General features: G+C 35.4%; 6 protein-coding genes across 6 annotated transcripts; 1 reads left to right on the top strand and 5 right to left on the bottom strand.

The window, feature by feature from the left end:
* The first annotated feature begins 101 nt into the window (after positions 1 to 101).
* Positions 102 to 2,999, top strand: LOC101262485 (probable disease resistance RPP8-like protein 4). The gene is made up of 2 exons (XM_069294452.1): positions 102 to 1,818; positions 1,990 to 2,999. Exons 1-2 carry the CDS (start codon positions 1,527 to 1,529, stop codon positions 2,883 to 2,885), a joined length of 1,188 nt encoding a protein of 395 aa, XP_069150553.1. The 5' UTR covers positions 102 to 1,526; the 3' UTR covers positions 2,886 to 2,999.
* A 566-nt stretch (positions 3,000 to 3,565) lies between these two features.
* Positions 3,566 to 6,000, bottom strand: LOC101250951 (small ribosomal subunit protein eS4). Its single transcript, XM_004233085.5, has 5 exons — positions 5,825 to 6,000; positions 4,906 to 4,983; positions 4,630 to 4,810; positions 4,267 to 4,364; positions 3,566 to 4,177 (listed from the first exon to the last, which is right to left on the bottom strand). Exons 1-5 carry the CDS (start codon positions 5,825 to 5,827, stop codon positions 3,743 to 3,745), a joined length of 795 nt encoding a protein of 264 aa, XP_004233133.1. The 5' UTR covers positions 5,828 to 6,000; the 3' UTR covers positions 3,566 to 3,742.
* Positions 6,001 to 7,054: 1,054 nt separating this feature from the next.
* Positions 7,055 to 9,400, bottom strand: LOC101251743 (small ribosomal subunit protein eS4). The gene is made up of 5 exons (XM_004233088.5): positions 9,245 to 9,400; positions 8,383 to 8,460; positions 8,107 to 8,287; positions 7,741 to 7,838; positions 7,055 to 7,656 (listed from the first exon to the last, which is right to left on the bottom strand). The coding sequence occupies exons 1-5, from the start codon at positions 9,245 to 9,247 to the stop codon at positions 7,222 to 7,224; spliced, it is 795 nt and encodes a 264-aa protein (XP_004233136.1). The 5' UTR covers positions 9,248 to 9,400; the 3' UTR covers positions 7,055 to 7,221.
* A 1,111-nt stretch (positions 9,401 to 10,511) lies between these two features.
* On the bottom strand, positions 10,512 to 12,995 carry LOC101251246 (small ribosomal subunit protein eS4). The gene is made up of 5 exons (XM_004233086.5): positions 12,771 to 12,995; positions 11,871 to 11,948; positions 11,596 to 11,776; positions 11,242 to 11,339; positions 10,512 to 11,151 (listed from the first exon to the last, which is right to left on the bottom strand). Exons 1-5 carry the CDS (start codon positions 12,771 to 12,773, stop codon positions 10,717 to 10,719), a joined length of 795 nt encoding a protein of 264 aa, XP_004233134.1. The 5' UTR covers positions 12,774 to 12,995; the 3' UTR covers positions 10,512 to 10,716.
* Positions 12,996 to 13,531: 536 nt separating this feature from the next.
* On the bottom strand, positions 13,532 to 15,995 carry LOC101252046 (small ribosomal subunit protein eS4). Its single transcript, XM_004233089.5, has 5 exons — positions 15,781 to 15,995; positions 14,865 to 14,942; positions 14,590 to 14,770; positions 14,224 to 14,321; positions 13,532 to 14,134 (listed from the first exon to the last, which is right to left on the bottom strand). Exons 1-5 carry the CDS (start codon positions 15,781 to 15,783, stop codon positions 13,700 to 13,702), a joined length of 795 nt encoding a protein of 264 aa, XP_004233137.1. The 5' UTR covers positions 15,784 to 15,995; the 3' UTR covers positions 13,532 to 13,699.
* A 1,463-nt stretch (positions 15,996 to 17,458) lies between these two features.
* On the bottom strand, positions 17,459 to 19,840 carry LOC104645898 (small ribosomal subunit protein eS4). The gene is made up of 5 exons (XM_010318637.4): positions 19,681 to 19,840; positions 18,845 to 18,922; positions 18,570 to 18,750; positions 18,195 to 18,292; positions 17,459 to 18,060 (listed from the first exon to the last, which is right to left on the bottom strand). The coding sequence occupies exons 1-5, from the start codon at positions 19,681 to 19,683 to the stop codon at positions 17,626 to 17,628; spliced, it is 795 nt and encodes a 264-aa protein (XP_010316939.1). The 5' UTR covers positions 19,684 to 19,840; the 3' UTR covers positions 17,459 to 17,625.
* Positions 19,841 to 20,270: the final 430 nt, after the last annotated feature.

The raw sequence follows: 20,270 nt of genomic DNA, 5'->3' as shown, positions 1-20,270 counted from the left end.
GAATAGGGCCCTACTTGATGCAAATCCGAATTAGTTGGACTCTCCATATCCACACACACACAGAGAAAAGTAGTTCACATTGACAAATAGTTGCCACACTTGCTCTTCTAATTATTTTATCTGTCCAAAAGGACAACAAGAACAAAAATACCTCAAAATCAACATTGAAAATAGAGAAGTTGACTTGGATCAATCTGATCTCAAAGGTGAAAGCAAGTCTAGAGACATGGCTGAAGCTGCAATCATATTCTTTCAGAGAAGGCTAGGCTATCAGTTAATACAAGAAGGAAATGTTCTATCAGGTGTGCAAGATGAAATTGAGTGGATGAAGAGAGAGTTTGAAGCCATGGTAGCTTTTCCAAAAGATGCTGACAAGAGGCAACAGAGAGATGAAACTGTGGCTGGTTGGGTAAAAGAGGTAAGAATTTTAGCTTTTAATGCTGAAGATGTTATTGATAAATTTCTTATTCAAATGGCTACTACTCATTAGAATAGCTTATACTTCTTTAAGTACTTCAAAATAAGGTATCAAATTGGCTCTCATATCAGAAAACTCAAGAAACAAGTCATTGAAGTCAAAGAAAGAAAAGATAGATATGTTGTCAATGGATTAATGATGTGTGAAGATGCATTAGCTGTTAGTAGCTATAGAGGCACTGGTGGGATGTCCTCTAGAGGGCCTGGTGCAGCATCCCCTTTTGTTCGAGAAGACGATATTGTGGGAATTGAACATGATGTTGAACAGCTAATGAAACTCATATTAGAAGGGAATGTGAAGAATTTCCTCGCGATTTCAGTGTTTGGTATGGGGTGGGGGGAGTTTGGCCAAAACTACTCTTGTGAAAGAAGTTCTCAAGAAGTCAAAAGAGTTGTTGTGTCATAATCTTGTAATTTAAAGGATGTCTTGAAACACATCCTCTTTGGATTCATAGCTAAAAGAGGAGAGCCAGCTCTGGATGTAATGGGTGCCATGGATGAAGGATGGTTACTGGAGAGGATCAATGACTACTTGCAAGACAAGAAGTACTTGCTAGTTATGATATATGGGATGATAACCTATGGGAAGAGCTTAAACATGCATTTCCGCGAAAAAGGGCGTATCATAATTACAACAAGACTTCGCGGTTATAGCATCTCCTCTTGAGGATAATTTCCACACCTATTAACTCCAACCCCTCCCTTATGAATTAGCTTGGAAAATCGTTTGCAAGAAGGCGTTTCGATCATCTCAGGGGACTTGTCCTGATGAGTTGAAGGAATTCACAGAGGCTATAGTGAGAAAATGTGGAGGTTTGCCTCTTGCAATTGTAGCCATCGGAGGCTTATTGTCGTGTAAGGGAAGAAATACTCGTGTGTGGCAATCTGTTCTCGATACCTTAGATTGGGATCATAACCGAGACATTGGGCGTCTGAACAAGGCCTTGTTGTTCAGCTATAATCACCTTCCATTTTACCTTAAGTATTGTTTCCTTTATCTCGGTTTGTTCCCTGAGGACTATGAGATTGGGAGGAAAAAGCTGATCCGAATGTGGGTGGCCGAGGGGTTTGTTGAAGGAACTGCTCAGAGAACAGAAGAAGAGGTCGCGAACTATTACTTTGTGCAGCTTACTGACAGGAGTATAATTCAAGCAGTCACTATACATGCTCGAGATGTAGTGAAAGCGTGCAAGCTGCATGATCTAGTGTGTGATGTGGCCAATCAAATGCTACAGGAAGAGAAATTTGGATCCATGATAAAAGAAGTCGACAAGAACATTCAAGAGAGACAAAGGAGACTTGCAATCTATGAAGATGCAGATAGTATCCCCTCAGACATCAGTAAGTTGAATCTGAGATCCCTTCTTTTTTTTAGAGTAAATGAATTGTCATTTTCTGCTCTACAAAAACTGCTAAGGCAGCTCAGATTGGTAAGAGTTCTAGATTTACAATATGCTCCTCTAGAAAAACTACCAAATGAGATTGGTAATTTGATTCATCTCCGGTACTTAGATTTAAGAGGGACTTTGATAAACGAACTTCCAAAATCAGCGAAGAATTTGAGGAATCTACAGACATTGGATGTGAGAAACTTGGAAGTTAAACATTTGCCTGCTGGAATCAATGAACTGCAACACCTAAGACATCTTCTCCTGTCAAGTTTCCGCGACAGGGAGAATGGATTTGTGAAGATGGCTAGTGGGGGACAAGACTTCGTGAAGCTACAAACACTATCTGGAATTGAATCAGATGAAGACTTAGTAAAACAAGTTGGAAGTCTAAGAAGCTTGAGGAAAGTCTACATAGGGAGAATGACACAAGCCAACAGCGGAGATTTTTGCCAATCATTAGAAAGGATGAACAAGTTGAGGTCCTTAACAGTGCCATTTGAGCAAAACATACAAATGGAATCTCTCACAAAGTCCACTAAGCACTTGGAGAAACTCAAACTCCAAGTCCATATGAAAAAACTGCCAGGACGGTTCGATTCTCTTAGTTGCCTTCACTCATTGTACCATTTCAAAAACTTCTTAACAGAAGATCCATTTCCTATACTTGGAAAGCTTCCAAGCCTAGCTATTCTGACATTAGCATCTTCAGCTTACGTAAACAGCATCGTTAACATCCCTCCAGGAGGATTTCCTAAGCTTAAACTACTGAGGATTCTTGGCATGGAAAATTGGCCTATTAAGAAGGGTTCTATGCCAGAAATTCAGTTTCTTCTGATAGTGAATTGTCACCTTACTAGCCTTGATGATCTCACCCTTATGGGCATGTCTTTCTTTTTCGCGCATAAATTGCAGAGCAGAGATAAATGGAAAGTAACTCATATCAAGGAAGTTTCAATCATTTCAGAAGTCAACGGCCAAATTGTCAAGAAAAAACTCAACACTCCTCTTGTTAACTAGAGTATTCAAATGGGTACTGACATGTTTTGTTTCTATAACATTCTATTGTGCTATTCAGGCAACAATATACTATAATGTTGAAATTGACAAGAGAGTTTACATTGCTTGTTTCAATTCCCGTGTTATGTTTTGTTCATTCTTTCGTTTAACACCATGTTTATTTCTACGAAGGCCTACCTAGTTATGCATGTTTATGTCTACTAAGTGCTGGATTGTGTCTAAATAAATCTTACTACAACGTTTTGCATATTGGTTGATTGTTACAGTTCTTTTTTTTGTAACAAAAGAAAACATAAAGACTGTGAAACTTATCATATCATCATTTTCAACAATAGGTATATCATATGAAATCACCTTCAAAATAAAATGTATTTGGACACTCACAGTAGCAGAAAGAAAATAACTATGTACTCACAGTAGCAGAAAGAAAATAACTATGTATTCGAGCTAAATAAAGTTCTCATGAATTTTTAGGTGACCATTTGCATTGAAGCTTTATCACCACAGACAAACAATTTTTACGTAGGAAAGCTTGCACATTGTTGATGTGGAAGTGATTATAAATGCAGTTGTGCTTTAATAAAATTTATGAGAGCACTATATATAAAATTCATGAGACATAAATGAATGATCTCATGGCCAAGGCAATTAAACTAAGCGACCAAAAAAACACTATCACATAAAAAGCAAATGAATGATCTTAAACTCAGTCAAACCTATTTTCCCAACAAAACAAAGTTAAACGGTACCAAATACAAAATTGCTAAAATTCAACATACAAAATGAGATTGGTATCTCTAAACAGTGAGAATCATGGCCCAACCTGTTAAATTCATCATAAGTCCAACCTAGACATTTTAAGCAGCTGTAGCTGACTGAGCAGCCATCCTCTTGCGAGCCTCTTCAATGATAGATAACTTGATACCTTTACCCTTAGGTAGAGACACCCATGGCTTACTACCCTTGCCAAGAGTGAACACATTGCCCAGACGAGTAGCAAACTCGTGCCCCAGGGAGTCCTGAATGTGAACTGTCTCAAAGCTACCCTTGTGCTTCTCCCTGTTCTTAAGAATTCCAACACGTCCCCTGTTTCTACCACCAGTAACCATGACCACATTTCCAACATCAAACTTGATGAAGTCAACAATCTTGTTCGAATCTAAGTCAAGCTTGATAGTGTCATTGGCCTTGATGAGGGGATCAGGGTAGCGGATTGTTCTTCCATCATAAGTGTTGAGATATGGGATCCCCTTCTGTCCAAACTGCACTGATCGAACCTTACAAAGTTTGAACTGCAAAGAGCAGAAACAAGGTCACTACTTTAACAGCACAGCATCCAAAGCAAACCGGAATAAAGAAGAAGCAGGAAACAGATTCAAACCTTGGCTTCCTCATCTCTGAGTGAGTGGAGACGGAACCGACCCTTAGTGTCATAAAGAAGTCGGAAGCTCTCATTCGTCTTTGGAATAGTAACAACATCTACACAAACAAAATAACAGCATTACCAATTTATCAAGGAATTCAACAAACATAGCAACAAGAGAACAAAGAAGAAAAAGGACACGAGACAATGGTTTTTGATAAAAAAGCTTGTAGACAATCTGATCAACAATTGTCTTCGGAACTGTGAAACCATGTGTATAGATGAATCACTAAGATAACAAACCTAAGCAGCACAGAAATAAGGAGAACAAAAATCTAAAGATTATGAAATGAAAAAACAATCTAATGGAGCTGTTCTTACCCATGAAACCAGCAGGGTAAGTCTTATCTGTCCTAACTTTCCCATCAACCATAACTTGGCGTTGCATCAAGATAGAAATGACCTCACGGTACGTCAACGCATATTTCAACCTGTTCCTCAGGATAATAACCAATGGCAAACATTCCCTTGATTTATGTGGACCAGAAGAAGGCTTGGGAGCCTGCAGTAGAAACAAAGGAGAAGAGTAAAGTCAAGGAGGAGGAAACTAAGTAGTACTATCAAAAAAAAGACTATAGGGAAAGACATGTCACTTACAAAAGCACCTCCAAGTTTATCAAGCATCCAATGCTTAGGCGCATTGAGCCTCTTCAAATGTTTCTTCAACCCTCTTGCCTATATATGGACAAGAAGTTACACAATTCACTTTAGTATGATGTTTCCAAAGCCTAAATGCAAAAATATTACCACTTATATAAATGAAAGCTGAAAGAACAAAAGTCACTTAACCAAAAAGAAAAAGGGGAGCTATTCCACAGCTTTTTATTATAATCTATCTATGTTAAACAACGCTAGATGCATGTTCTTTCACAAGCGTAAAGAACAATTTTTCAATACGTCAACAACTTGAACAATATTACACAATTTCACTGTCCAAATCTTAAGCTATCATTAAAAGAACAGTTAGGTATCCGTCTCATCTCACCAACTCACCTTGTGTAACGACCAATTTCGTCCGATTTATTTAATTTCTCACTATTTCTTTACTAATTATTTAGTAATATTATTTTGTACTAAAATCAACTTATTAAAGTAGCTCTAACTGTAGAACCATAAAATCTTTCCAAATGTTGAATTCATTAAAACAGTATGATACAGTACAACATAGAGTGCAATAGCAATCAAAATGACAGCAAAATACAACTAAAAAAGCAGTATACACTAATATCTAATGGCGACAGTAACTAATGTAATTGATTATTTACACATACGAGCCTTAAAATTAACCAGCACCACTTGAGATCAACACATACATTTGAGCGCATAAATCGAAAGGAACAGCCAAGAATTAGATGAATTACACATATAGCAAGCAATTAGCAAAGGTATAACTAATACAGTACAGTGTAGACCTGGAACAAAAGCCATGAAGACTAAAATACAACTGATCTATCAGGCAACAAATAACAAGCTAAACAAAATTGACGAGATGAATTAACAGAGAGAGAAAACTAACCATTTTGGCGGTTTTCCGACTGATTAGCTGCGGCGAGTAACGGCTACCGGCGAGAGGTGTGTGTCTTAAACCCTAACGAGATGAAGATACAATCTGTTAAATACTATATTACATACCTCATGCGCCCAATTTGTTTTGGGCCTATAGAATATGGGCCTTATTTATCAAACAATTATGCGACCCAACAAACATAGCCTCTATATTTATCTGAAAGAAAGAAGTTTGAATTTTCTAGCTTGAAAACCAAAAGTCTAACATTCTATTTTGTTATGCAGGCAATAATTACTATTGTGATTGAATTGATGTGAGAATTTACCGTGCATATTTCGTATACTGTTTTAGATTCTATTTGCTCTTTGGTTAAACACTATGTTTATTTCTACTAAGTCGTATCTGGTTGTGTAATTTTATGTCTACTAAGTGATGATTTGTGCCTAATATGACTAACTACATGCTCAGCATTTTTGTTGTACTAACTTGATATTGAAGTTCTTTTTGTATAAAATGGAAAATGAATAGATATGTCAAACATATAAATATCATTGATTTTCAGAGAGAATTTCTTTAAACTTTGTATTCACTTACCTATACATAAAATGGCTTTGGGCACTTACATTAGCAGAAATAAAATCACTATTTTTTAACTAAATAGTTTTAGTTGATCGTTTGCCTTGAAGAGTTGTCACTTGCATCTGACAATACGATAACTTTCATTTCATCGTTGAGGATATGATTCTTATTTCTTACATTTTAATAAAAAAGATGAACTATGTAAACCAATATCATGTTTAATTGATTCTTATTTCTTACATTTTAATACAAAAGATGGACTATGTAAACCAATATCAAGTGTAATTAATCCTTGGTTGCACTCACTCAGTTAAGTCTGTATAATTTATGACTTAACTTCTCATTTTAACTCTAATGACACCACTCAAACAAAATTACATCAAAATCAGAAATTAACTGGCAAGAGATTCGGAAAATATATCAAATTAGACAATTATGTTTGATTATACTATTTGCAGGACAAAAGAAACCACTTCATTTGAAGTTTACGAAAAAGGAAGTAGGAATCAAGTTTAGTGCACTATACCAAATTTGGAATCCAACACCAGGTTGGATTTAAAGATATTACAACCAAAAACACATTTTGAAATAAGTGAATAAACTCATCGACAAAGATCATAAACTGTAACAATAAAATACTATCACATAAAAGGCAACTGATTGATCTCAACTGAGTCTTTCTTTTTTCCTGACAAAAAAAGGTATGTAAAATAGTACCAAGTACACAGATGTTGAAATGCAACACAAAAAATAAGAACGGCATCCCTCTAAACAAAGAGAAAAATGACCAAATCTATTAAATTAATCTCAAGTTCAACCTATGATTATTAAGCAGTTGTAGCTGATTGAGCAGCCATCCTCTTGCGAGCCTCTTCAATAATAGATAACTTGATACCTTTACCCTTAGGTAAAGACACCCATGGCTTACTACCTTTACCAAGAGTGAACACATTCCCCAAACGGGTAGCGAACTCATGCCCCAGGGAATCCTGAATGTGAACTGTCTCAAAGCTACCCTTGTGCTTCTCTCTATTCTTAAGAATTCCAACACGTCCCCTGTTTCTACCACCAGTAACCATAACCACATTACCAACATCAAACTTGATGAAGTCAACAATCTTATTGGAATCTAAGTCCAGCTTGATGGTGTCATTGGCCTTGATGAGGGGATCAGGGTAGCGGATTGTTCTTCCATCATATGTGTTGAGATATGGGATACCCTTCTGTCCAAACTGGACTGATCGAACCTTGCAAAGTTTGAACTGCGAGCAGAAAACAAGGTCACTACTTAAGCAGCACAGCCAAAGCAAACCGGAACAAAGAAGAAGCAGGATACAGGTTCAAACCTTGGCTTCCTCGTCTCTGAGTGAGTGGAGGCGGAACCGACCCTTAGTGTCATAAAGAAGTCGGAAGCTCTCATTTGTCTTTGGAATAGTAACAACATCTACACAAACAAAATAAAAGCATTACCAATTTGTCAAGGAATTCAACAAACATAGCAACAAGAAAAAAAATAAGAAAAAAGGACACTGAGACAATAATTTTTGATAAAAAAGCTTGAATACACTCTCATCAACAATGGTCTTTGGATCTGTGAAAGCATGTGTATATAGATGAATCAGTAAGACCGCAAACCTAGACAGTACAGAAATAAGGAGAACATAAATCTAAAGGTTTTGAAATGAAAGACACTCTAATAGAGGTGTTCTTACCCATGAAACCAGCAGGGTAAGTCTTATCTGTTCTAACTTTCCCATCAACCATAACTTGGCGTTGCATCAAGATAGAAATGACCTCACGGTACGTCAACGCATATTTCAACCTGTTCCTCAGGATAATAACCAATGGCAAACATTCCCTTGATTTATGTGGACCAGAAGAAGGCTTGGGAGCCTGCAGTAGAAACCAAGGAGAAAAGTAAAGTCAAGAAGGAGGAAACTAAGTAGTACTATCAAAAAAAAGACTATAGGGAAAGACATGTCACTTACAAAAGCACCTCCAAGTTTATCAAGCATCCAATGCTTAGGCGCATTGAGCCTCTTCAAATGTTTCTTCAACCCTCTTGCCTATATATGGACAAGAAGTTACACAATTCACTTTAGTATGATGTTTCCAAAGCCTAAATGCAAAAATATTACCACTTATATAAATGAAAGCTGAAAGAACAAAAGTCACTTTACCAAAAAGAAAAAGGGGAGCTATTCCACAGCTTTTTATTATAATCTATCTATGTCAAACAACAATAGAAGCTTGTTTTTTCACAAAGGTAAAGAGCAATTATTCAATGCATCGAGTAAATAACTTGAACTTATACTACACAATTCCACTGTCCAAACCTCAAGCTATCATTAAATCAGCAGTAAGGGATTTGTCTTACTTTGTGTAACGACCAATTTGGCCTGATCTATTTATTTTCTCACTATGTCTTTACTAATTATTTAGTAATCTTATCTTGTAACAAAATTAATTTTTTAAGAAGGATACAGTACAACACAGAGTGCAACAGCAATCACAATGACAGCAAAATACAACTAAAAAAACTGTATACACTAATATCTAATGGCGACAGTAACTAATGTAATTGATTATTTACACATACAAGCCCTAAAATTAACCAGCACCACTTGAGATCAACACATACATTTCAGCGCATAAATCGAAAAGCACAGCCAAGAATATAATATTACATGAATTACACATATAGCAAGCAATTAGCAAAGGTATAACTGATACAGTACTGTCTAGACCTGGAACAAAAGCCATGGAGACTCAAATACAACTGATCAATCAGGCAACAAATAACAATCTAAAAAAATTAACGAGATTAATAAACAGATAGAGAAAACTAACCATTTTGGCGGTTTCCCGACTGATTAACTGCGGCGAGTGACGGCAACCGGCGAGAGGTGTGTCTCTTCAAACCCTAACGAGATGAAGATACAATCTCTTAAATACTATATTACATACCTCATGCGCCCAATTTGTTTTGGGCCTATAGCATATTGGGCCATTTAACCACTTTAGAATATGGGCCTTATTTATCGAACAATTATGCGACCCAACAAACATAGCCTCTATATTTATCTGAAAGAAAGATGTTTAAGCTATGAAATGGAAGTTTGAATTTGTTAGCAAATACACTTACTAAGATGTATCTCCTTATATCTAGCTTGAAAACCAAAAATAACATTCTATTTTGTTATGCAGGTAATAATTTACTATTGTGATTGAATTGATGTGAGAATTTACCGTGCAAATTTTGTATTCTGTTTTAGGTTCTATTTGCTCTTTCATTAAATACCATGTTTATTTCTACTAAGTCGGACCTGGTTGTGCATTTTTATGTCAACTAAGTGATGATTTGTGCCTAATATACCTTACTACATGCTCAGCATTTTTGTTGTACTAACCATTTGCAAAGCACCACTTGATATTGAAGTTCTTTGTATAAAATGGAAAATGAATAGACATGTCAAACATATCATATCATCGATCTTCAGTGAAATTTCTTTAAACTCTGTATTCAAGTACATGTACATAAAATGGCTTGTTGGGCACTTACATTAGCAGAAATGAAATCATTATTTATGAACTAAATAGTTTTAGTTGATTGTATGCCTTGAAGTGTTGTCACTACAAGACTAATTGCATCTGGACAATAATTTGTCCCCACGATAACTTTCTTTTCATAATGTTTGTGAGGATATGATTCTTAGTTCTTACATTTTAATACAAAAGATGGACTAAGTGAACCAATATCAAAGTGTTATTAATCCTTCATTGTTCTCACTCATTCGAGTCATCTACTATATAATCAATGACTGAACTTCTCATTTTTAACTCTAATGACATTAACTCAAACAAAATTACATCAAAATCAGAAATCATCAGGAAAGAGATTCCGAAAATACATATAATTCGACAATTATGTTTGATTGTACAATTAGTAGGACAAAAGAACCCACATCATTTGAAGTTTATGAAAATGAAATTACGAATCAGGTTTAGTGAACTACACCAACTTTGGAATACAACAGCAGGTTGGATTTGAAGATATTACAACCAAAAACTCATTTTGAAACAAGTGAATAAACTCATCGACAAGGTCCTTAAACTCTTACAATGAAATACCATCACATAAAAAGGCAACTGATTGGTCTAAACTCAGTCATTGTTTTTTCCTGACAAAAAAAGGTATGTAAAACAATACCGAGTACATAGGATGTTGAAATGCAACACCAAAAATAAGAGGTGGCAACCCTCTAAACAAAGAGAAAAATAGCGCAACCTATTAAATTCATCTCAAGTTCAACCTATCATTTTTAAGCAGTTGTAGCTGATTGAGCAGCCATCCTCTTGCGAGCCTCTTCAATGATAGATAACTTGATACCTTTACCCTTAGGTAGAGAGACCCATGGCTTACTACCTTTACCAAGAGTGAACACATTTCCCAAACGGGTAGCAAACTCATGCCCCAGGGAATCCTGAATGTGAACTGTCTCAAAGCTACCCTTGTGCTTCTCCCTGTTCTTAAGAATTCCAACACGTCCCCTGTTTCTACCACCAGTCACCATAACCACATTACCAACATCAAACTTGATGAAGTCAACAATCTTATTGGAATCTAAGTCCAGCTTGATGGTGTCATTGGCCTTGATGAGGGGATCGGGGTAGCGGATTGTTCTTCCATCATACGTGTTGAGATATGGGATACCCTTCTGTCCAAACTGCACTGATCGAACCTTGCAAAGTTTGAACTGCAGAGAGCAGAAAACAAGGTCACTACTTTAACAGCACAGCATCCAAAGCAAACCGGAACAAAGAAGAAGCAGGAAACAGGTTCAAACCTTGGCTTCCTCATCTCTGAGTGAGTGTAGACGGAACCGACCCTTAGTGTCATAAAGAAGTCGGAAGCTCTCATTCGTCTTTGGAATAGTAACAACGTCTACACAGAGAAAATAACAGCATTACCAATTTGTCAAGGAATTCAACAAACATAGCAACAAGAAAAAAAGACACTAAAAAATGATTTTTGATTAAAAAAGCTTGAAGACACTCTCAACAACAATTGTCTTTGGAACTGTCAAAGCGTGTGTATATAAATGAATCAGTAAGACTACAAACATAGGCAGTACAGAAATAAGGAAAACATAAGTATAAAGGTTTTGAAATGAAAAACACTCTAATGGAGGTGTGCTTACCCATGAAACCAGCAGGGTAAGTCTTATCTGTTCTAACTTTCCCATCAACCATAACTTGGCGTTGCATCAAGATAGAAATGACCTCACGGTACGTCAACGCATATTTCAACCTGTTCCTCAGGATAATAACCAATGGCAAACATTCCCTTGATTTATGTGGACCAGAAGAAGGCTTGGGAGCCTGCAGTAGAGACCAAAGAGAGCAGTGAAGTCAAGAAGCAGGGAACTACGAGTACTATTAAGAAAAAGACTTAAGGGAAAGACATGTCACTTACAAAAGCACCTCCAAGTTTATCAAGCATCCAATGCTTAGGCGCATTGAGCCTCTTTAAATGTTTCTTCAACCCTCTTGCCTATATATAGACAAGAAATTACAAAATTCACATTAGTATGATGTTTCCAGCCTAAATGCAAAAATTTTACCACTTAATATAAATGAAAGCTGATAGAAGTTAGAACAAAAATCAATTGACCAAAAATATAAAGGGAAGCTGTTCCACAGGTTCTTTTAAAATCTATCCATGTCAAACAACATTAGAAGCATGTTCTTTCGCAAAGGTACAGAACAAATTTTTCAATACATAGAGTAAATAACTTGAACTATACTACACAATTTCATTGTGCAAATCTTAAGCTATCATTAAAATAACAGTTAGGTATCGGTCTCACTTTGTGTAGCGACCATTTTGTCTGATTTATTTATTTTCTCACTATGTCTTTACTAATTATTTAATGATCTTATTTTAGCTCTATCTGTAGAACCATAAAATCTATCCAAATGTTGTATTCATTAAAACAATCCAATAGAATACAGTACAACACAGAGTGCAACAGCAATCACAATGAAAGCAAAATACAATTATAAAAAACTGTATACACTAATATCCAGTGGCGACAGTAACTAAATGCAATTGATTACTTACACATACGATATTAACCAGCACCACTTGAGATCAACAGATACGATTGAGAGCATAAATCGAACGGAACAACCAAGAATATAATATCAGATGTATTACACATATAGCAAACAATTAGCAAAGGTATAACTGATACATACAGTGTAGACCTGGAAAAAAAGCCAATAAGACTAAAATACAACTGATCTATCAGGCACCAAATAACAATCTAAACAACATTGACGAGATGAATTAACAGAGAGAGAGAAAACTAACCATTTTGGCGGTTTTCCGACAGATTAGCTGCCGAGAGTGACGTCTACCGGCGAGAGGCGTGTGTCTTCAACCCTAATGAGATGAAGATACAATCTGTTGTACTCTACTACATATCTCGTGCGCCCAATTTGTTTTGGGCCTAAAGCAAGTTGGGCCTTGTAATATGGGCCTTATTTATCGAACAAATTACACGGGCTGACTTTGTTTATGCGACCCAACAAACATAGCCTCTATATTTATTTAAAATGACGATATTTAAGCTATGAAATGGAAGTTTAAATTTGGTTGCAAATACACATAATAAGATGTATCTCCTTATTTCAAGCTTGAAATCAAAGTATAACATTTTATTTCTTTACGCAGGAAATAATTTACTATTGTGAAGGAATTGACGTGAGAGTTCAAGTGTCACTAACTAATACTTGATTGTACCCTGTCAGTTAAGTGTTCTGCTGAATAAGTTTTTACTAAGCTTATCATTTTAACTCTAATGAAACAAGTCAAATAACTCTTACAAATTAGACAGTGGCGTTTGATTATACTATTAGCAGGACAAAAGAGCTAACTTAATCGGAAGTTAAATGACCAAAAAAAAATTAGGAATCAGGTTAAGTGAAGAATACCAAATTTGGAATCCAACTCCGGGTCAGTTTAAAAAATATTACAACCAAAAACTCATTTTGAATTAAGTTAATAAACTCATGGACAAGGTGTCCTTAAACTCAGTCGCAATAAAATACTATAACATAGAAGGCAACTGATTGATCTCAACTCAGTCTTTCTTTTTTCCTGACAAAAAAATGTATGTAAAACAGTACCGAGTACACAAATATTGAAATGGAACACACAAAAATAAGAACGGCATCCCTCTAAACAAAGAGAAATATGGCCCAACCTATTAATCTCATCTCAAGTTCAAACTAAGATTTTTAAGCAGTTGTAGCTGATTGGGCAGCCATCCTCTTGCGAGCCTCTTCAATGATAGATAACTTGATACCTTTCCCCTTAGGTAGAGACACCCATGGCTTACTACCCTTGCCAAGAGTGAACACATTTCCCAAACGGGTAGCAAACTCATGCCCCAGGGAGTCTTGAATGTGAACTGTCTCAAAGCTACCCTTGTGCTTCTCTCTATTCTTAAGAATTCCAACACGTCCCCTGTTTCTACCACCAGTAACCATAACCACATTTCCAACATCAAATTTGATGAAGTCAACAATCTTATTGGAATCTAAGTCCAGCTTAATGGTGTCATTGGCCTTGATGAGGGGATCGGGGTAGCGGATTGTTCTTCCATCATAAGTGTTGAGATATGGGATCCCCTTCTGTCCAAACTGCACTGATCGAACCTTACAAAGTTTGAACTGCAAAGAGCAGAAAACAAGGTCACTACTTAATAGCACAGCATTCAAAGCAAACCGGAATAAAGAAGAAGCAGGAAACAGATTCAAACCTTGGCTTCCTCATCTCTGAGTGAGTGGAGACGGAACCGGCCCTTAGTGTCATAAAGAAGTCGGAAACTCTCATTTGTCTTTGGAATAGTAACAACATCTACAAAAAGAAAATAACTGCATTACCAATTTGTCAAGGAATTTAACAAACATAGCAACAAGAAAAAAAGAAGAAAACAGGACACAAGACAAAATGATTTTTGATGAAAAAACTTGTAGACACTCTGATACACAATTGTCTTCGGAATTGTGAAAGCATGTGTATATAGATGAATCAGTAAGATAACAAACCCATGCAGTACAGAAATAAGGAGAATAAAAATCTAAAGGTTATGAAATGAAAAAACAATCTAGTGGAGGTGTCTTACCCATGAAACCAGCAGGGTAAGTCTTGTCCGTCCTAACTTTCCCATCAACCATAACTTGGCGTTGCATCAAGATAGAAATGACCTCACGGTAAGTCAAAGCATATTTCAACCTGTTCCTCAGGATAATAACCAATGGCAAACATTCCCTTGATTTATGTGGACCAGAAGAAGGCTTGGGAGCCTGCAGTAGAGACCAAAGAGAGCAGTGAAGTCAAGAAGCAGGGAACTACGAGTACTATTAAGAAAAAGACTTAAGGGAAAGACATGTCACTTACAAAAGCACCTCCAAGTTTATCAAGCATCCAATGCTTAGGCGCATTGAGCCTCTTCAAATGTTTCTTCAACCCTCTTGCCTATATATAGGAAGAAGTAACGAAATTCACATTAGTATGATGTTTCCAAAGACGAAATCCAAAAATCTTACCACTTGTATAAATGTAAGCTGAAACAACAAAAATCAATTTATCAAAAATAAAAAGGGGTGCTATTCCACAGCTTTTTAAGGTCTATCTATGTCAAACAAAGCTAAAAGCATGTTCTTTAACAAAGGTAAAGAAAAAAAAATTTAGTGCATAGGCCACTTGAATTATACTACACAATTTCCTTGTCCAAATATTATGCTATCATTAGATCAACCGTTAGGTTTCGGTCTCACTTTGTGTTTGTGTGTGTGACCACTTTGGTCTGATTAATTTATTTTCTCACTATGTTTTTACTAATTATTTAGAAACATTATTTTGTATTAAAACAACTTCTTAAAGTATGTTTATCTGTAGAATCATAAAATCTATCAAATGTTGTATTCATTAAAATAATCAAGTAGCATACACCAAAACACAGAGTGCAACAGCAATCACAATAAAAGCAAAATACAATTTATTAAAAAACTGTATACACTAACATCCAGTGGCGATAGTAACTAATGCAATCGATTATTTCCACATACGAGCCCTAAAATTAATCAGGATCAACACATACATTTGATCGCATAAATCGAAAAGGAACAACCAAGAATATAATCGTAGATGCATTACTCAAATCGCAAACAATTAGCAAAGCTATAGCTGATACAGTACAGTCTAGACCTGGAACAAAAGCCATGAAAACTAAAAATACAACTGATCTATTCGGCAAACAAACAATAACCTAAACAAAATTGACGAGATGAATTAACAGAGGGAGAAAACTAACCATTTTGGCGGTTTTCCGACAGATTAGCTGCCGCGAGTGATGGCTACCGGCGAGATGTGTTTGTCTTAAACCCTAACGAGTCGAAGATACATTTCTCTTAAATCTAGGGGAAATTAGTTTGGGCCTAAAGCATGTCGGGCCTTATATTTATCGAACGAATTAAACGGGCTGAGTAATTCGTTTAATGCGATCCAACAAACATAGCCTCTATATTTATCTGAAACAACGATGTTTAAGCTATATAATGAGAGTTTGAATTTGGTAGCAAATACACTTTAGAGCCTGTTTGACTCAGCATAAAAGCTGGTCAAACTGACTTAAAAGTTGATTTTTGACTTATTTAACTATTTGGCAATACTCAAAATAGCTTATTTTAAGTTAAAAAAAACTTATTTTAAGTCAAAAGTTAAAAGTGGGGTAGGAATGCTTTTTTTTTTTTTAGCTTATAAGCTGTTTTAAGTTGACCACATTTTTATGTTTTTTCCCTTAATATTTTTATACAATCTCCAAATTACCTATATAACACTAACATCTCTTTCTTCTATTTTTCCCTTTTCACGTTTGACATAACAACTTCAGCACTTTTATCCAAACGCATAACTGCTTATTTTAAAAATAAATTTCAGCACTTTCAAAAGTACTTTTTTAAAGCTGCTTTTATTAAGCTCATCCAAACGGACCCTTAATAGGATGTATCTCTTTATTTCTAGCTTGAAAACCAAGTAAAACATTTTATGTTGTTATACAGACAACAATTTACTATTGTATTGAAATTGACGTGAGAGTTCACAGTAGCATGTTTCATATTTTGTTTTAGATTCTACTTGCTCTTTTATTAAACACTATGTTTATTACAACTTAGCCGTACCTAGATATGCATTTTAAAGTCTACTAAGTGTTGATTTGTGCCTAATATAACTTACTACATTGTTCAGTATTTTTTTTGTACTAACTATTTGCAAAGCACCCACTTAATATTGAAGTTCTTTTGTATAATGGAAAATGAAGAGACATGTCAAACATTTCATATCATCAATTCTCAGAAATAATTTCTTTAAACTTTGTATTCAATCTAATACCTGTACATAAAATTGATTTGGGCACTTAAATTAGCAGAAATAAATCACTATTATGAACTATATGGTTTTAGTAGATCTCTTGACTTAAATAGTTGTCTCTAGAACACTAACTGCATCGTGTTGTTGGTGAGGATGTGTAATTCCCACTTTTCCTTCCCTTATATAATAAAAAGGATGGTTTATATGAACCAGTATCAAGTGTAATTAATACTTGATTGCACTCGCTCAGTTAAGTGATATGCTGAATAATCTATGACTAAATCTCATATTAACTCTAGTGAAATAACTCTTACAAATTAACACAATTAAATCAAAATAAAAAATCATAAGAAAAGAGATCAACGAAATCATCAAATTAGACAGTTGTGCTTGATTATACTATTTGCAGGACAAAAGAGCCAACTTGATTCGAAGTCCATGAAAATGAAATCAGGAATCAGGTTTTACGCACTATACCAAATTTGAAATCCAACTCCACGTTGGATTAGAAAATATTACAACAAAAAAGTTCATTTTGAAACAACTGAATAAACTCATAGACAAGGTCATTAAACTCTGTGGCAATAAAAATAAAATACTATCACATAGAAGGCAACTGATTGATCAAAACTGTCTTTCTTGTTCCTGACAAAATAAAAAAGGTATGTAAAGCAGTACCGAGTACACAGATGTCAAAATGCAACACAAAAATAAGAATGGCATCCCTCTAAACAAAGAGAAATATTACCGAACCTATTAAATTCATCTCAAGTTCAACCTATGATTTTTAAGCAGTTGTAGCTGATTGAGCAGCCATCCTCTTGCGAGCCTCTTCAATGATAGATAACTTGATACCTTTACCCTTAGGTAGAGACACCCATGGCTTACTACCCTTACCAAGAGTGAACACATTGCCCAGACGAGTAGCAAACTCGTGCCCCAGGGAGTCCTGAATGTGAACTGTCTCAAAGCTACCCTTGTGCTTCTCTCTATTCTTAAGGATTCCAACACGTCCCCTGTTTCTACCACCAGTCACCATGACCACATTACCAACATCAAATTTGATGAAGTCAACAATCTTATTGGAATCTAAGTCCAGCTTGATGGTGTCATTGGCCTTGATGAGGGGATCAGGGTAGCGGATTGTTCTTCCATCATAAGTATTGAGATATGGGATTCCCTTCTGTCCAAACTGCACTGATCGAACCTTGCAAAGTTTGAACTGCAAAGAGCAGAAAACAATGTGACTACTCCAACAGCACAGCATCAAAAGGAAATAGGATCAGATGAGCTAAAAATTTACATTTATCTACTCACTATAGTCAACACAAAAATTCAAAAATATGAAAATCAAACCTTGGCTTCCTCATCTCTGAGTGAGTGGAGACGGAATCGACCCTTAGTGTCATAAAGAAGTCTGAAACTCTCATTTGTCTTTGGAATCGTAACAACGTCTATATGAAGAAAATATGAGCATTACCAATTCGTAAAGGGATTCAACAAACATAGAAACAAGAAAAAAAAATAAAAGAGACTCTCAACATGAATTTTCATGAAATTTTTTGTACACAGATCAACAATTGTCTTTGGAACTGGGGAAGTACGTGTATATAGATGAATCAGTATTATTACTTTCGTCTGGAATGAACAATACCTAGACAGTACAGATATAAGGAAACTATAATCTAAAGGTTTTGAAATGAAAAAACAATCCAATGGAGGTGTTCTTACCCATGAAACCAGCAGGGTATGTTTTATCTGTCCTAATTTTCCCATCAACCATAACTTGGCGTTGCATCAAGATAGAAATGACCTCACGGTATGTCAATGCATATTTCAACCGGTTCCTGAGGATAATAACCAGTGGCAAACATTCCCTTGATTTATGAGGACCAGAAGAAGGCTTAGGAGCCTGAAGTAGAGACCAAAGAGAACAGTCAAGTCAAGAAGCAGGAAACTAAGTAGTACTATAAAAAAAAAGACTTGGGGAAAGACATGTCACTTACAAAAGCACCTCCAAGTTTATCAAGCATCCAATGCTTAGGCGCATTGAGCCTCTTCAAATGTTTCTTCAACCCTCTTGCCTATATATGGACAAGAAGTTACCAAATTCATGTTAGTATGATGTTTCCAAAGCCTCAATGCAAAAATCATACCACTTATATAAATGAAAGCTAAAGGAACAAAAGTTAATTTACCAACAATAAAAAGGGGAGCTATTCCACAGTTTTTTATCAAAATCTGTCCATGTCAAACAACACTAGAAGCTTGTTTTTTCACAAAGGTAAAGAGCAATTATTCAATGCGTCGAGTAAATAACTTGGACTTATACTACACAAATCAACTGTCCAAACCTCAAACTATCATTAAATCAGCAGTTAGGGATTTGTCTCACTTTGTGTAACGACCAATTTGGTCTGATCTATTTATTTTCTCACTATGTCTTTACTAATTATTTAGTAATCTTATTTTGTAACAAAATTAACTTTTTAAGAAGGTTTATCTGTAGAATCGTAAAATCTATTCAAATGTTGTATTCATTAAAACTATCAAGTAGGATACAGTACAACATAGAGTGCAACAGCAATCACAATGACAGCAAAATACAATTAAAAAAAACTGTATACACTAAAATCTAGTGGCAACAGTAACTAATGCAATTGATTATTTCTCCATACGATCCCTAAAATTAACCAGCACCACATGATATCAACACATAAATTTGAGCGCGTAAATCGAAAGGAACAAAGCGATGAAGACTAAAATACAACTGATCTATCAGGCAACAAATAACAAGCTAAACAAAATTGACGAGATGAAATAACAGAGAGAGAAAACTAACCATTTTGGCGGTTTTCCGACTGATTAAATGCGGCGAGTGACGTCTACCGGCGAGAGGTGTGTCTCCTAAACCCTAACGAGATGAAGATACAATATCTTAAAAAAACTATATTACATACCTCGTGCGCCCAATTTGTTTTGGGCCTAAAGCATGTTGGGCTGTGTAACCAGCTAGAATATGGGCCTTATTTATCGAACAAATTACACGGGCTGAGTAACTTTGTTTATGCCACCCAACAAACATAGCCTCTAAATTTACAAAATCGAATTAAAAATCAAATCAAACTGTAAAATGAGTCAAATCAAAAAATAAAAATCTCGACTAGTGGTTTGATTTGACTTGGTTTGATATTTTTTTAAAAATCCGACTATATTTGGGTTGCTTTGATTTTAACTTAAAAAAATCAACCCGAGACCAAATCAACCCGATATTATATATGTAATTTTTAATTTTATTTTTTATATAAAAATATTTACTTTGATATCATTTTAAAATATTTCTTATACTATTTCACATTTTTTATCTTTTAATATATTATTTCAAGTTTAAAATTTAGAATTCGGAATGGTTCAATAAATACTATAGTTCAT

The sequence above is a fragment of the Solanum lycopersicum genome, chromosome 2 (assembly GCF_036512215.1).
Source record: "Solanum lycopersicum chromosome 2, SLM_r2.1".
NCBI classification, from domain to species: Eukaryota; Viridiplantae; Streptophyta; class Magnoliopsida; order Solanales; family Solanaceae; genus Solanum; species Solanum lycopersicum.
This window is presented reverse-complemented; position numbering and strand designations above follow the sequence as displayed.

Bases quoted from the DNA above. Each gene is read 5' to 3' on its own strand.
- LOC101262485 (XM_069294452.1), top strand. From the start codon at position 1,527: ATGTGGGTGGCCGAGGGGTTTGTTGAAGGAACTGCTCAGAGAACAGAA. The intron at 1,819-1,989 runs GTAAGTTGAATC...TCCGGTACTTAG, and splicing joins TAGTATCCCCTCAGACATCA to ATTTAAGAGGGACTTTGATA.
- LOC101250951 (XM_004233085.5), bottom strand. The intron at 4,811-4,905 runs GTAAGTGACATG...TTTCTACTGCAG, and splicing joins ATAAACTTGGAGGTGCTTTT to GCTCCCAAGCCTTCTTCTGG. The intron at 4,365-4,629 runs GTAAGAACAGCT...TTGTTTGTGTAG, and splicing joins TTACCCTGCTGGTTTCATGG to ATGTTGTTACTATTCCAAAG.
- LOC101251743 (XM_004233088.5), bottom strand. The intron at 7,839-8,106 runs GTAAGAACACCT...TTGTTTGTGTAG, and splicing joins TTACCCTGCTGGTTTCATGG to ATGTTGTTACTATTCCAAAG. The intron at 7,657-7,740 runs GTTTGAACCTGT...TTCTGCTCGCAG, and splicing joins TCAGAGACGAGGAAGCCAAG to TTCAAACTTTGCAAGGTTCG.
- LOC101251246 (XM_004233086.5), bottom strand. The intron at 11,777-11,870 runs GTAAGTGACATG...TCTCTACTGCAG, and splicing joins ATAAACTTGGAGGTGCTTTT to GCTCCCAAGCCTTCTTCTGG. The intron at 11,340-11,595 runs GTAAGCACACCT...TTCTCTGTGTAG, and splicing joins TTACCCTGCTGGTTTCATGG to ACGTTGTTACTATTCCAAAG.
- LOC101252046 (XM_004233089.5), bottom strand. The intron at 14,771-14,864 runs GTAAGTGACATG...TCTCTACTGCAG, and splicing joins ATAAACTTGGAGGTGCTTTT to GCTCCCAAGCCTTCTTCTGG. The intron at 14,322-14,589 runs GTAAGACACCTC...TTCTTTTTGTAG, and splicing joins TTACCCTGCTGGTTTCATGG to ATGTTGTTACTATTCCAAAG.
- LOC104645898 (XM_010318637.4), bottom strand. The intron at 18,293-18,569 runs GTAAGAACACCT...TTCTTCATATAG, and splicing joins ATACCCTGCTGGTTTCATGG to ACGTTGTTACGATTCCAAAG. The intron at 18,061-18,194 runs GTTTGATTTTCA...TGCTCTTTGCAG, and splicing joins TCAGAGATGAGGAAGCCAAG to TTCAAACTTTGCAAGGTTCG.